The sequence below is a fragment of the Meles meles genome, chromosome 16 (genome assembly GCF_922984935.1).
Source record: "Meles meles chromosome 16, mMelMel3.1 paternal haplotype, whole genome shotgun sequence".
Lineage (NCBI taxonomy): Eukaryota > Metazoa > Chordata > Mammalia > Carnivora > Mustelidae > Meles > Meles meles.
The window spans coordinates 14,974,918-14,991,333 of record NC_060081.1 but is presented as its reverse complement, the minus strand read 5'-3'; the positions used below and the strand labels follow the sequence as shown (position 1 = coordinate 14,991,333).

At 40.2% G+C, this 16,416-nt stretch overlaps 1 protein-coding gene across 2 annotated transcripts in view; it reads right to left on the bottom strand.

Annotated features, from left to right (window-relative positions):
• Positions 1-16,416, bottom strand: part of UXS1 (UDP-glucuronate decarboxylase 1) — a 90,190-nt gene that overhangs the window by 51,692 nt on the left and 22,082 nt on the right. Inside the window, exons 2-5 of one of the 2 annotated variants that reach the window (XM_045981367.1) lie at positions 12,427-12,454; positions 11,118-11,181; positions 9,968-10,011; positions 3,061-3,121 (exon numbers count right to left, since the gene is read on the bottom strand). In XM_045981367.1, coding sequence (XP_045837323.1) covers positions 3,061-3,121; positions 9,968-10,011; positions 11,118-11,181; positions 12,427-12,454 — 197 coding nt within the window. The remainder of the gene's footprint in view (positions 1-3,060; positions 3,122-9,967; positions 10,012-11,117; positions 11,182-12,426; positions 12,455-16,416) is intronic. The other variant, XM_045981369.1, reaches the window with a different exon arrangement.

The following is a 16,416-nucleotide window of genomic DNA, read 5'->3' as shown; positions in this document are numbered from 1 at the left end:
GGGTAACACACTGAAAGAAAAGAAAGAAAACTGTCAGCCAAGAATTTTAGATTGAACTCAAACTTCTAAAACTGAAAAACAAAAAGAGATACACAAACAATGAGAGTACTTATTGCCAATAGCCGGCATATAAGAAAAACTAAACAATGTTCTTTAGGCTGAAGCCAGATGATCCCAGGCAGCATTTTGTTTCCCACAGAGGAAACAAAAGGGGAAGAACAAAAAAAGGAATTAGGTAATTATAAAAGACAATATATAATGGCACGCTCTCCTTTCCACTCTTGATTGATTTAAAGACCAAGCTGTATAGCACAACAACGTGAACATACTTAAAGCCCACAGATCCATATACTTAAATGACACAATGATAAACTGTGTTATGTATATTCCACCACTGCCACAACAACAAAAACAACTGTACAAAATAATATGCATATTACTATATTATTTGCCCTGTAAAATAAAAAAAAAAAATACATTTGCCAACAACAGCATGAAGAGGGTAAGTAGGAGCAAAGTTGTATTGCCGTAAGGCAATGACATGAAAAGTTTACTCAAACCCACAGGAACAATGAAGGAAACTAGACAGGGAGATGAAAAGGATGATGTAACAAGTTCTGTAAATATATCTTTCCCTCCTGTATTCCCTCAGCTTATTTATAAGATATAAAATTTAAAAATAATAAAATACAAAATAATTATAACAATGCACTGTGGCGTTTGTAACTTGGACTAAAGTGATACACAGAATGCAGAGAAATGATATCACAAGAAGGGTTGGGTAACAGAACTATGTGGGAGTGGCATTTCTGTAGCTCACTGGAACTCAGTACAAAGCTGAAGTACAGTATCCAGAGATAAAATATAGATGGTAAGCACTAGAATAAATAGCAACAAAATGAATTTTTAAAATACATAAAAAACAATTAGAGGAATTCAAATGTCACATAAGAAGAGATTTACTTAATGCATAAGAAAAGAAAAATGGAAGGCTGGAGGAACAAAGAAGATATGAGGCATATGGGAAACACAAAATAAAATGGCAGTTATAAATCCAACTATGTTGATAATAACATTAAATGTGAATGGATTAAGCCAACTTCCCAAAAGGCTCCCAAATTGGAAAATAACAAAACAAAACAAGGTCCAGCTATACTAAATCTTAAGGGAACACACAAGACTGGAAGATACAATGTGCTGAATGTGAAAAAGTAGAACATACACTTTTTTAGAAACAGTGAGAATGCTGGAGTGGCTATGATGATATCAGACAAAATAAATTTTAAAACAAAAAAAAATGTTAGAGATAAAGAGGAGCATTTTGTAATGATAAGAATCAAACCATCAAGCAGATATAAGGGTTTTAAACATTCAGGCACCTAGTAAGAGACCCAAGATATACACAAAGTACAAGCTGAGAGAATTGAAGGAAGAACTCGAGATTCTGACAATAGTTGGAGGCATCAACACCTCACTCCTCATAACGGACAGAACTATTAGGATTAGCAAGAAAAAGAAGGACTTGAAAAACATGCAATCCAGCTAGACCTAACAGATGTCTACAGAACACTCAACAACAGCACAATACACAGTCCTTTTAAGAGTACATGAGGGGAGCCTGCCTGGCTCAGTTGATGGAGCATCAGCCTCTGGATCCTAAGATGAGGAACAGGACAAGGATGTCTGCTCTTCCCACTTTTATCCAACACTGTACTAGGGTTCTAGCCAGGACAACTAGGCAAGGAAGTGAACTAGAAAGCATCCTTCCTAATAAGCCAAAAGTTAAATTTCCCATAACCTCAGATGACATAATCTTGAACAGTACATAAAAAATCCACAGGAATCTATTCAAAACTATTAGAACCCAATGATTTCAGCAAAGTTGCAGGGTATAAGAAAATACAAAAATCTATTGTATTTCTATTTACTTGCAATACAAAACATAAGATTGAAACTAAAAAACAATTCCAGTTATGCTAACATGAGAAAGGATAAACACTTTAGAATAAATCTAACAAAAGTGTAAAACTTATACTCTGAAAACTACACAAGGAATGTTAAAAAAATTAATGAAAACCTAATAAATAGAAAGACACCCTGTATTGAAGGATCGGAAGACAATATTAAGATGAAAACACTGCCCAAATTCATCCACAGATTCAATGTGGTCTGTATTGCAATCTCAAGTGGCTTCTTTGAACAAACAGATGGGCTAACCCTAAAATTTACCAGGAACTCTACGGGATCCAGAATAGTCAAAACTATCTTGAAAAGGAAGACAAAGTGGGAGGATTCACACTTCCCAATTTCAAAACTTACTATAAAGTTACAGTAACCAAGACAGTGGTACTGGTATGAGGACAGAGAGGGTCAATGGAACAGAACTACAAGTCTAGAAAAAAAAATACTTTCATGTATGATCAGCTGATTTTTGATGTGTGTGCCAAGACAATTCAATGGGTCATGATTCGTCTCGACAGCCGGTGGCACTAGGTATAGACCCAAGAGAACTGAAAAACTATGTCTGCAAAACACTTGTAGACCTATGTTTCATAGCCCCATTATGCACGACGGCCTCCCAAGTAGAAACAACCCCAAATGTCCATCAATTGATGAAATGGATAAACAAAATGTGGTACCTCCATAATATGGAATATTATCCAGCCACAGACAGGAATGAAGTACTGATTTGTGCTACAGAATGGATAAACTTTAGAAACATTACTATAAATTTAAGAAATCAGATCCTAAAGACCACATACTGTATCATTTCATTCATTGGAAATGTCCAAAATGGGCAAATCCATTGAGACAGAAAGTAGTTTCAGTGATTGCCAGGACCTGGGGAGGAGGATGGCTGACAACAGGGGTGGGGTTTCTCCCTGGAGTGTTGAAAATATTCTGGAATTAGAATAGAGTGCTGTCGGAGGACTTTGTGAACACACCATAAACCAGTAAACTGTATATTCTGTATGGGTGACTTATGGTATGTGAATTATACCTCTATTTAAAAAACCAGATTTTTGATATTATAAATATTAATCAGATGTACAAACTTACCAAAATTCTTTTACGGTCCCTTTCTGATAAAAATTTTACTGGCGGATATTTCTGGGTGAAGCTGTAGAAAAAGAAGAGATGAGAAAAAGAATAAATACAAATAAATATTTGTATATTATAGAAATTATATTATATTATATAATATATATTATATATTATATTATATATAATTATTAATATAATATTATATTATATTATTATATTATTATATATTTTTTTTTCAAAAACCAAATCTATTTTCATTTTTAAGAAACATAACCTTTTTTTCTCACAAAAAAATTAGTTTACTGCTTTGAAAGTTCAAGTTCTATCATTTTTATACATAAACACAACTGGATATGATATTTAAAAAAAACACATACACATAGATATATAGAGCTGTAATAAACAAATTCCTTTTATAAACAAAATTTTAACTGAAAAGCCACAGTAGACGGGAAAAAAGAAGAAAGGATATTACTTGGTAAAATCCAGTGACATCTACAATAGTTTTACAGCACATTTAAGCATTCTAGGGTTTTATATCTTCACCTGCCTTCCATTTCTTACTTGCTCCTTAAAAAATTGCCAATTATGAATCCAGGTTCGACCTCAAACTAAGTCCTGATTGTGAGTGCCAGAAAAAGGAAAACACTCCAAATTTCCATTTTAATAGAGCTTCAATTCAAAAATGGTTTTATTTAAAACACAATGCCCACCCAAATGGAGGAAAAAAAAAAAAAGAAAAACAAGCAGCAATACTTAATTACACAAAACATTCATTATATGGGAAATGTTTTTTAGGATGGTATCTAGAATGCACTTGCTCTGTCTCTTTAATAATTAATGGACTTAGAATGACACTACCAAAAGTAAGGTATATATATATATATATATATTTATATAATATATATATATAATATATTATATATTATATTATTATATTATTATTATATTATTATAAAATAATAATATAATAATATATTATATATTATATATTATAATATATAGAAATATATTATATATATAGAAAAGTCAAACCTCTCCTGTGAGGATTTTCTCTACGACCATCAAAACAAAGATAGATTGTGGCATTATTATTGTCCACTACTTCCATCCACTCCAAGTGAGGGCTGTAGAAACCAAGCAGTTATCGGCTCATTTGAATTCAAGAAATATGCAACCGGCTTCTTGTGTGGAATCAAGCTGAGGGTAGATTCCATCTCGGAGAAGGGGAAATTTACCAAGGTACAGACTATGAACAGCCAGAGCTAACATAAAATAAGGGAGGTGGTGCCTCCTTACAATGCTGTATGGAGAGGTCTGGGAGGAAGAAAGCAGCTGTGTGAAGTTACAGACCCAAAGCAGGACACCGTACCTTGCAAGGGGAAGAAAAGAAAAAACTAACTAAGCCTGTTTCCTCATTCTGCACCGGTGCCCCCGGACAAAATGGCGGGGCAGCGGCACTTTCCGCCTCCCATGGTCTGCTCTGAACCCACCTTAAGTCTCACCTTATAATGCCTCTTCCCCCCAGGAAAGGTCCCATGGGTCCCCAACCCCTACTGATGTTTCGGGAGCAGGGCAGTACAAGCAGCAGATTAAAGATCAAATGGGAGTTGATAAATGCAGATTTTAAATATCCATTCTTAAAGTGGTTAAGCGGTTCAGTTAGGAACAAAAGTGCTTTTAGTAAATTCAGAGAAACCAACTTTATAGTCATTATTTTAATTGGAGAGGTGCCGAGGGCACTGTCTCATCCCCTCTACATCCCAGCTGGGATACAGAAGGCATTTGCTTAATGGTCGCTGAACTGAACAGACTCTGACAGGTGATTAGACAGAAGACCTTGAAGCAGGTGTCTCTCATCTCTTGCACGAGTGGAAACATGGTTAAATTGGAGCTTGGGGCAGGAGGGCTTTCTTTTACCATGCAGATGAATTCCCTTATTAAGAGCTTCCAGATTCTCCAAAGGTCAAGTTCCCCTTGCAGACTACAAAACCAGGCAGGCAGGTGGACAAATCTGAAGGAGTGAGTGAGAACCTTGGCCGCCCCCCTTACTAGTTCTGTGACTCAAACCCCCAAGAGCTCTGTGCACCTCAGGGCTTCCTGCTGTCAAAAGGTAATCACAGCACCTTCCCCAGAGGGCTGCCCTCCAGGAGCTGTCCTCACCACAGGCAGCAGGGTAATGGCCAAGTGAATGTTCTCACAGCGGCTGTGGGGCAGGGCACATTCTTCCTGCTCGAACAGTGGAAGCCTTCTGGGAGCCTGACAGATGCCTTGTTTGTGAAGTGACACTTCTTGTCACTCCAAATACTTTCTCCATCAGTCAGCTGGAGGGTGGCCAAGCAAACCACAGCACTGGCTGTGTGCCCCCCTCACATGGCCCGGACATCCATTCTCTTCTCTGAGCGCCTCATATCCACCATCCGGCCTCAATCCCAAATTCCACAGCCAGCCATGTGGCGCACCTACGGTGTCTTTCTCCTTTCAGGCTGACCCTCTCCCCACCTGCCCACTGTCACCCATTTATTCCAGAGAGAAAATACCAAACAGTTTTCTTATAGGAAATACAGGTCAACAAAACTGAAGGAAATATGTAAGTGCCTGACACACGGTCACATGTGGAGTACAGACTGATAAACCTACTTCAAACACTGTGTGCTAAAAATCTTAAAAAAAAAAAACAAAACACTGGCTGGGCTTCTTGCTTTGTTCTTCTTCAACATGTAGCAACCAAGTTTCAGATTTCATACATATGATCAAGTTATTAAACTGTTGGAAGAACTCTCTTACAACCCTCATTTCTTCCTTAGAGAAGCCAGAAATAAGAGCAGGGGTAAGCTCCATCAGGGTCCTCCTCAGTCTGCACTTACACTGTTTGCCTTCCTGCAGTCACGGATGACAGAGCTGGGAGGGTGTGTGAGGGGACTGTGTGAGGTGACTCTGAGGTGACTGCGTTAAGGGGACTGTGTGAGGTGACTGCGTAAGGGATGGTGTGAGGTGACTCTAAGGTGACTGCAAGAGGGGACTGTGTGAGGTGCGTTAAGGGGACTGTGTGAGGTGACTCTGAGGGGACAGTTAAGGGGACTGTGAGAGGTGACTCTCACGTGAGGGGACTGGGTGAGGTGACTCTGAGGTGACTGCATGAGGGGACTGTGTGAGGTGACTCACGTGAGGGTACTGGATGAGGTGACTCTGAGGGGACTGTGTGAAGTGACTCTCAGGTGACTGCATGAGGGGACTGCGTAAGGGGACTGTGTGAAGTGACTGCATGAGAAGATTGCATGAGGGGAATTCGTGAGGGGACTGCATGAGGGGACTGAGTGGTAACTCTGCATGAGGTAACTCCGAGGTGACAGCGTGAAGGGACTGTATGAGATGACCCTGAGGAGACTGTGTGAGGGGACTGTATGATGACTGTATGACGTGACTCTGCTGTGATGCTAGCTGGGCCACGCCTTTAGCACACCACTGAGACTTCCCCTCCTGCGCTTTACCAGCACTGGGCAAAGTGGCCAAGGGAAAGGCACATGCTTCTTTAAAGACCTGAAGTGGGTTAAAACCCTATGCAACGGTGTACTGGCTTATCCATCCATTCATTTATTCAGGAATTTTTTGGGGGGGCTCCTCTTCTGTGCCACACACTGAGGATACAGAAGTAAACAACACAGAGAGGCAAGGCCTTGCCCATGTGAAGCCTGCATTCTGCATTTCTGAGTGTGAGAAAGATAAGCAAGGGAGGTAAATGAAGAAGGAATTGAATAATGGATCTCTTCCTTCCACTCAAAATTAATCCTTTAGTAATCATTTTATGCCATTCCAGACTCTAACCTTCCTGTTCATGAAGGTAGCGAGCAAGAAGCATTTTTACTTAGAAGTTAAATTCTCATCATTACTTGCTATTTATTCACAGAACATTTAAAGATATTGAGATGGAAAAAAAAAAAAAAGATATTGAGATGAAATTAAGTGGCAGGCAATCAAACTCTTAAGAAATGGGGGATACAGGGGCGCCTGGGTGGCTCAGTGGGTTAAAGCCTCTGCCTTTGGCTCAGGTCAAGATCCCAGGGTCCTGGGATCGAGCCCCACATGGGGCTCTCTGCCCAGCAGGGAGCCTGCTTCCTCCTCTCTCTCATTGCCTGCCTGCCTTGTGATCTCTGTCTGTCAAATAAATAAATAAAAAATAAAATAAAATAAATAAAATAAATAAAAATCTTTTAAAAATAAAATCTTTAAAAAAAAAAAGAAATGGGGGATACAGTATAGAACAGAAAAAACTCACATAACCCACTTATTCAGGCTTCTAGAATGGCATTGTTCCCATTTCTCTTCCTGTATACATATAATCCCTACCTTTTAAAAAAAATCCTTATTCCCTGGGGGTCACTTTGCCCGCAAATGACACGCACATCAAGACAACATAGTCCAGTACACGTTCTTATCTCGCTCGTGTCAAGGTGGGTGTTTGATCATTCTTATCATTCATACAAATCACTCAGGAAAAATAAAACCAGACAGAGCTCCATTGATTTCTACCACAAAGGCATGCCCATACTTGACCTTCTAGCTAATACAACAACCTCGGCTCATCTGTCACCTACCTGCTCACCAACCTAGAGACGAGAACCATTTTAGGATGAGTAACTAGTAAAGCAGACATAAGTAGAAAACACTTAACCTCCGCACCTATCTTAAAGGGAACTCTCAGTCTGGTAAGAGCAACTTACTGGTATATTCTTCAAGATTACATTTATACTTGTGCTTCACTTTCCCGAATTTGAAAAAAACAAAGAACATCACAAAAGTATCAAAAGGAATCATAAACTTCTCCAATTTCAAGAGATCATGTGTGTAAACCATTGCCTTAGGGAAGTTATCCAATTAATTCACTTTTCACAAATATTACTCTCTAAAAAAGATATAAGTGGTGAGCAATTTTTTTTGGGGGGGGGTGGGCAACATAAAACCTGGTGGGTTATTCTTACCATACACAATTTTTAGTTTCTAATTAAAATCTCTCAAATTATTCCATTCTTACTGAAGGCAGGATTTCTGGCTCCCATCCAATGTAATGTTATAAAACAGTTTAATTTTAGCCCAATGATGGCAAGAAAATTTAAAGGACAAATAACAAATTTGTATTACTTAACATGATCTGTTATAAAATAACTTTTTGTCTTGTAAGAGCTGAAATTAAGTTTGCCTGACAGGATATATGAACTACCAGTTGAAGACAAGAAGAAAACGAATGAACATGTTTTGTTTGATGACTCTTCTCCACCTTAGTTCTCTTTGATCATTTACTGAAAATACCGAACCCAAAGAAAAACTGGCTTTCCACCTCCTCCTTTTTAATCTGGGCTTGACAAAAGGTTCCTACAATCCCAATGCAGATCATCTCAACTCATCCCAAGAAAAGAAACAAAACAAAACAAACAAAACATTACATAAATGCTGGGGGAATGTTTTTACTTTTCTCTTTTAAACTTCTGAAGACCAACTCTGGACACACAGTTTCCCCAATAAACTCAAGGGAAAAAGTTCTAGCACCTGGAGCTCAACTGTTTTAGAGACGGAATATGGGTGCAGCAGAGACACACATGGCAGGCAGAGGGTTGGGAGTTGGGGGGTGTGGAAGACCACGACAAAAAGGGAGGCATAACTTGCTTTGGCATCTGATTCAAATATGTTCCCACTGTATTGTATGATTCCTCCTTTCCATCTACTTTATCTGGACTCAGTTCTGGAACCTTCCTGATGTATGGTGACAAGCAAATAACTGACCCTAATTTCTTATAGTACTTACACACAGTACTAGGTTTTAGGTCCTCCAGCTTTATTTTCTTATTCTGGAATTCTCCCAGACTAATCAATATATGCAAGAAACCACACAAATGCCCTGCATAACTTAAAAGAAAGTAATAAGGCTTAGCTTCAATTTGTATGCCATGAATTTGCAGGAACTGAGAAAGTCACAGAATTTGGAAAAGGAAGATTACAACACCTTAGAGCCTCTCTGCTTCTAATGTTTGGACTATTTGAGTATCATTCAAATCAGGGTTAAAAAATCCAACAAGGGGGGCACCTGAGTGGCTCAGTGGGTTAAAGCCTCTGCCTTCGGCTCGGGTCATGATCCCAGGGTTCTGGGATCGAGCCCCGCATGGGGCTCTCTGCTCAGCAGGGAGCCTGCTTCCCCCTCTCTCTCTGCCTGCCTCTCTGCCTACTTGTGATCTCTGTCTGTCAAATAAATTAAAAAAACAAACAAACAAAAAACCAACAAAAAATTTATGTGGCCATTAGTTTACATCATTGTAGTTTGTAGAAATCAAACTGAGAGAGGGTAATAGAGGAAGGACTTTTAATGCAGGATCTGTGTTGTTGGGCTTCAGGAAGACTCCTGAAAAAAATAACTTTATTAAAATAAATAATTTTTTTCTAGAGACAAAAAAACCTTCCATAGCTTTCATAAGAAAGTTCAGAATGACAAAAGCAATAAAAAAAAAAAGTTTGGGGTGCCTGGGTGGCTCAGTGGATTAAGCCGCTGCCTTCGGCTCAGGTCATGATCTCAGGGTCCTGAGATCGAGCCCCGCGTCGGGCTCTCTGCTCCACAGGGAGCCTGCTTCCTCCTCTCTCTCTGCCTGCCTCTCTGCCTACTTGTGATCTCTCTCTGTCAAATAAATAAAATAAAATCTTTAAAAAAAAAAAAAAGTTTAAAAACATTGCATCCAAGTTTTACAGTAAACATCTACCTTCTCACAGAAAAGTTTCTGTGTTGAAAGTATGAAAGTGCTTGGTATCTTTCATATTAAGGAATAACATAGATTAAAAAAAGAATTAATTATACAGTTGATATGAATTTGTATCAGATACTGACTTAAAGTCAATAAGATAGAAGTATTTTCAAAAAAACCTCCCAAAGTGCACATACCTTTTTTCCAAATCTCTGATTTTCTCTCTCAGTGGTTCAACGATCTAAAACAAAAATAACCAACATCAGTTTTGAAGCAAAGACAGTTCTCCACCACTTCCCCCCTCTCTGATGTTCCACATGGGCACGACATCAGGCAAAACAGATTTTAACTTCTTCTAACCACTTCCACTTTGAAATTACGTTGTATCACTTGAATCACAAGTCAAGAAGCAAGGTGATACACTGCATGCTGGAACTCTTAACTCCACCGACACTTAAGTCTCTGGGAAAATAAACCTTTCCATTTCCTTACAACAAGCAAGGTGGTTGAGACTCATTTCAGGCAGTTCAACACCGCCGCCTTCTTTTCAGAAGAAAGAATCCCCTCAGTGCTGCCCTCAAAGCTTAATCTCTTGTTTCTGTACATTATCTCCAGATCATCTGCTTAGCACACGAATGGAGGGCAGGCTATGAGCAGACCCACATCCCTGTGTGTTAACACTGTGAGCTGGGGCAGAAGGACAAGAAAAATCTAAGCGCGTCCCCGCCACTGTGACATTTGGCTTCAGATCAAAATAAGGGACTCCCCTTCTCCTCTTGCAGCCCATGTTACAGCTGTGTACCTATGTCTACAATTAACGGACTAAAAACACAAGCAATTATTATTTTTTTTTACAAGCAATTATTTTTAAGTAGAAGGTAGATAATCAGCCAGAGGAGCTAGCTTTCCGTGAGCAGGTGTGGGCTTCCCCATCTGTGCACATGGACACTCCCCATGTTCCCTGAGTCCCAGCATCTGAGTTGGGCCGGTTCTCCTTACAGCACCTGCTGGGGTGAGCGGATGCTCGCACTGGCCTCCATTCCTGATGAAGGTACCCACTTCTCGTTCTCTAAGAAATTCTGGGAAGGTCATTTGAAAAGTCAGACAAACTCGTAAATCCATTTTGCCTCTGAGGTAGAAATTACAGCACGTCACACCTTGATCAAATGGACAAATGCTGACCCAGAGGAAAGGCTCCTCTAAATAAGGGAGTAATTTTTGAGGCGATGTTTCCAAAATCACGGGTTAGCATCAGGCTTCCACAAGAAAGGTACAAGCACAAGAGAAGGCACTGAAATTGACAAACATAACAAAAAACAGGAGCAAAATACAGGAAAGGGAACCAACCTCTTCAATCTTGCTCTCGATTTTGAGTTCACCATTTTCCTGGATAGACCTGTTGAGTAGAAAGCTGCGAAACTGAGATCCACTGAGAGGCTTGATGACCTCAAGACTTAATTCTGAACAAATGACAACACACACCAAAGGCTGCAGACCATCTTGCCACTCCCCTTCCCAAAAGCATCAGTCCCAGGTTCCAGATTCCTTCCAGAAGGGGGTGCACCCGAGGAATGGAAGACAATGGAGGAAAGGAAATCTCAAATACATCTCACCTGCTCACCTCTACTTTGTAAGGGTTATTTCTAGCCCACTAAAATAATCTCACTTTCAAGTTATGCTCAACACGGGATTTTAAACTGGAGGCAGGAAGGGTGTCTATAGGAGTCCAAGTCTCTCTGCTGGGCTTTCCTGGGGATTTGAAGCAAAATGGAACTTTGCCAAGTAAAAAAACAAGAGTTCCTTTAAATGGGATCTGAGCACCCCTCCTAGCCACACACAGAAAGTCTTTGTCAGGAGATACTCACGCCCGGGTGGCAGGAATCAGATCCACACCACCTCACTGACCTTGCAAAATCTACTCCATACGAAAGGCCTGGCGGGGGCACAGCAACACTTCACCCTAGTAGCCCAGTGCAGGGGCATTTGACAGCCAAGCCCACCGCCAGCACCGCAATTGTGATCGCTGCTCTTATTTTTACTACCAAGGAATACAAAGTGGAACAAATTTTTCTTTAAATGTAAATCTGTACTAACAGCAGCAGACTTGTTTTTACAATGAATGCTTATTAATTTTTTTTTTTTTAAGAATCTCAACACAGGATTTTACTCTTCCGAGTGTCCCTCCTACGTTTATCACAAAGCACAGGGCTGAGTCCTGAGATAAACAGGTGGCCTCAGAATCTACTGATCTGCTCCCAGAGCCTGGGGCCAGCCGTGGTTTCCTAAGATGCCCCCTTCTCAAAAGGCCCCCACCCCCACCATATGCTTATTCAAGCCTCCCAGGAACACAATCACATTTTAGCAGGGCAGAAGCTAGGGTCAACCCTTTCTGGTGTACAAAAGGACCCTGAGGTGGGCAATGCAGAGGAGCCAGCCAGTAAAAATGGGCTTTCCCTGAGTAAATAGTAAAATCTGATGTATTCCTGGAGAATCTCCATAAGAATAAAAGACAAAGCTCAGGTGTGAATAGCAAAAAAGAAAAAAGTTTCATTTTTGAACTCTTCAATTAGCCCATGCCACCTACAGTCTATCTGTAATGACTGAAATGTTTCTATAAAACCAAACCACAACATCCAAGTTATTAAAAAAAAGTTACCTCATATTAACGAAGTTGCCCCACACAGCTGGAAGGGAAAGAAGAAGAAAATAGGTCAATATTTAACTTCGTGATATTCAAGGATTCCAACTAGTACAATTTTAATATTTAACCAATATTTTCAAGTGCACTAAGGAATCTAAATTACAGCTCAGGAAGAAAACAAAACGAACACTTCTGAAGTATTAAGTCCTACTAAATAAGTGAAAAGAGGATCTACTACATCTCTTTAATTCTGGAATATCTCTTTTGGGGTCTGGAGTTCAACGATATTTGTGTTTTGATAAACAGCATGTTCCCAACCTTTGTCTGAGGAAGAGCCAGTCACAGGCATCAAAGAACTGCATGTCTGAAAACAAGATCCTAGGGCTCAGTCTAGCCTCTTCCTTTAAATGTCCATGAAACCAAAACCCAGACAGGTTAGATAACGGCCTGGCCTGATGCTGTGGCTTAATTTCACCTGGAAAGCCCATCCTTTCTCTCCCACTTCCCACCTCTCTCTTGGAGTCTAGTTTCTCATCTGCTGGCCTGCTTCTTTGATTACAGATACCTGGAGGGCGGGTTTCATGTGTACACAGCTGGTGCTCAATAAACGTAAATAAACCAGCCCAGCTGCCCCAGTGAAGTTTTGCCATGGATGACTTTAAAAACGTAGACTATGAGCCACCACGTGAAATTACTGAACAGAGAATTATTTAATAAAGAAACCTTTCCCACGAGCGAGTGTCTCTAATATTTGTACTCATTCCTCTTTAGCCCTCCTGTAGTCATTCCCCAAATACTGAATAACTCTTAAAGGCAAGATACTCTTAGGTGTTAGAGAAAGACAGAGAGCAAATGCAAACAACCCCCACCCCAACCCCCCAGCCCTGAAGACCATGATTCTGTGAGCTCAGGAATGTCTTCAGGTTAGGATCTACTCCCAGCCATCTTCTTATTGTCATTGCCTGGTACACGGTAGCAGTTTAATAAATGTTTACGGACTAGGATTCAGTTTGCAAAATCACATGTTGCTGATTCTATACAATCACATTCCTCTCCAAACAGAGTAGTAAGCAACAGATACAAAAGAGAGCAATAAATAACTAAATAAAAGTGGCAAATAAGCAAGAAATGGGAAACCCATACTACATTCCTTATTCATTAAAACAAATAATGTTTATAACTTTGGACCATGTGAGCTTACTTTTGAGTATTAACCTCAGGATATACATATACACAGGAAAGCCACCTTCACAAATCATGGATTTACTTACCTAAAAAAAAAAAAAAAAAAAAGAGAGAGAGAGAGGGAGGGAGGGAGTAAACCTAAAATCCTACAATTGGGGAACTGCTACATAAATTATGATACAGCCATTCAATGAAATTGGAAAGCCATTAAATTCCATATGACTATTATCAAACAGGCAAGAAATAACAAGTGTTGGCAAGGATGCAGAGAGGAGGAAAAAGTCATGCACCATTGGTGGGAATGTACACTGGGGCAGCCACTATGTAAAACAGTAGGAAGCTCCTCAAAAATTAAAAAGAGAAATACCATATGATCCAGCAATTCCATTTTTGGGTATTTATCTAAAGGAAACAAAAACACTAACTTGAAAAGATATCTGCACCCCCATGTTCACTGCAACCTTATTGACAACAGCCAAGACACAGAAACAACCCAAGTTTCCATCCATGGATGAATGGATTACTCAGCCATAAAAAGAAGGAAATCCTGCCACTTGAGGTAACATGGATGGACCTCAAGGACATTAAACTACATGAGATAAGTCAGAGAGAGAAAAGACAAATACTAGATGATCTCACTTATATGTGGAATGTCAAAAACAGAAGGAAACTATAACCCAAGTTCATAGATACAGAGAACAGATTAGTGGTTGCCAGAAGTGAGCAGGGGGTGTGTAGGGGAAACAGGTGAAAGTGATCAAAACAAGTAAGTCCTGGGATGTAATGTACAGCACGGTGACTAGTTATTAATACTGTATTGCTTATTGGAAAGTTGCTAAGAGTAAATCTTAAAAGGTCTCATCACACACACACACACACACACACACACACACACAAATGTGTAATTATGTGTGGTGATGATGGTAACTACTTACAATATACACTGTGTATATAAATATATATAATAATATATAAGTAGATAATAACTACTATATAATATAAACTAATACGTAATATTACATATGTTACTAATATAATACTATATAAATGTTCCATGTCCATTATATCTTGGTTAAAAAATTACGGTTATGAAAATACACTGTAAATGGTAATGCAGTTATGACAATTTCAGATGAGAAAATATATATGCGGTATGATTTCCATTACTAAAAATCACCTAGAATAAGACTGTTTGAAGATGTCAAAATACCATTTAAATGGTGATGCAACTGTTTATCTTTCCTTGTATCTATACATGTTCTTACCTTGCCTTTTAAAAAGGAGGGAAAAGATTTCCAAACCCTTGCTGAATGCCATGCCCCTCCCCACAGAAGACCTGGAAACCCGTGGGTCAGCGGTCAGCTCAGACAGCTGCTGTTGTGGACGAACCCACAGCTGCCAAACCTCACAGGCACTGTTCTTCACTGTGTTCCTCAAACATACATCGCCTCATTTTGGCTTTAGGATTCTGTCGCTTGTCAAAATACACCAGGAAGGGATCCCTCTCGGGCTGTGGACTGAATTAACCACTCCTTAAGATGCCTTACGGTGGATTATGCCTTTTGACAACCTTTTCCAATCATTCCATGGTTACTAGTTTCTTGTTTTCTTTTTAGCCTTTTCTTGAGTCAGTTTAAAAGGTCTGTCTCACAAAGATGTTTCTCGATCCTTCTGTCATCCCTTACACCACCTAAGACCAAGTAAGGCTGTCCCTGTTCCTGGGTGTCTTCTCCCTCCTTGAAGTAGAGACCCCAGGGCTCTGAGCGCTCTTCCCTTTCCTCATGGTTTTGCGCAAGCGTCCCTCCCCTGGGAAGCAGGTGGGGGCCTTGGCATCCACCCCAGGGAATGCTGCCCATGGCCACATCTTTGCCGCCCTTTATGAAGAGGTAATAATGGCCATACGTGGCTAACGACCAATCCTATTCTTGTTGCTCAGACTTTTGGATTCGCTCCCTGCACTTGGAAACTCACCCTGTTCTTTCCAGTTCACCTCCCCCTGCCACCAAGAGCTTCATGAACCTCATTCTCCCCTCCTCACTAACCAGACCTCCATGTAAGGCTTCTCCCACAGACCCCTGTCCACTAGCAGCCTCCACCCTCCCTAAAGCAGCTTCATCTTCAGGGCTCTCCTTGGCCAGAAGTGCACACACCTCACCTGAACGTGATGTTCTTGGGAAAACCTCCCTGACCTCCCTGCCTGCTCCAGGGGACATCAGGAGCCCTCTGAGGTATCACAGCACCCACAACACACTTCTTAACTGGCAGTTTACAGATGGTTCTCCCTGCAAGGTGAGGCGTTTCTGATTCACATTTGCAAGAGCAAACACAAGCAGGCCAACCACCAAAATTAGTTGAAAGGAGGAGGTCAAAAAATGTCTTCACTTTATTACATTAATCCCCTGCTTAGTACTTTTTCTCTTCAGAACTGTTATTACCAATTAATCTTTACGATGTTTTTATGTCAAGTGTTGCTGGCCTCCTTCTAAACTCTCAAAAGCTCTGCCTGCTTTGTTTTAGAGAACAAAAAGAACTCAGCACCCAGCACAGACCAAAGACAAACAGCAGGCAGGAAAAGTTCCAGAATGGCCCAATGGCCAAATTGCTGCAGACTCATTCCAAGGAGGAAAACACAAGCAATTCCCAACAATTACGGAGCCTTGCTCCCTGTGTTCCGCGGAGACGGGCCTGGAACCTTTCAGGGCACAGAGTTTAAAAGTTACACAGTATTAAAAATTAATGTTGCTTTTAGAATTCTGCAATCTGCTTAAGTGAATCTGACCCCTTACAGTGTCGCAGTGGGATCGCTGGGAATTACTAAGA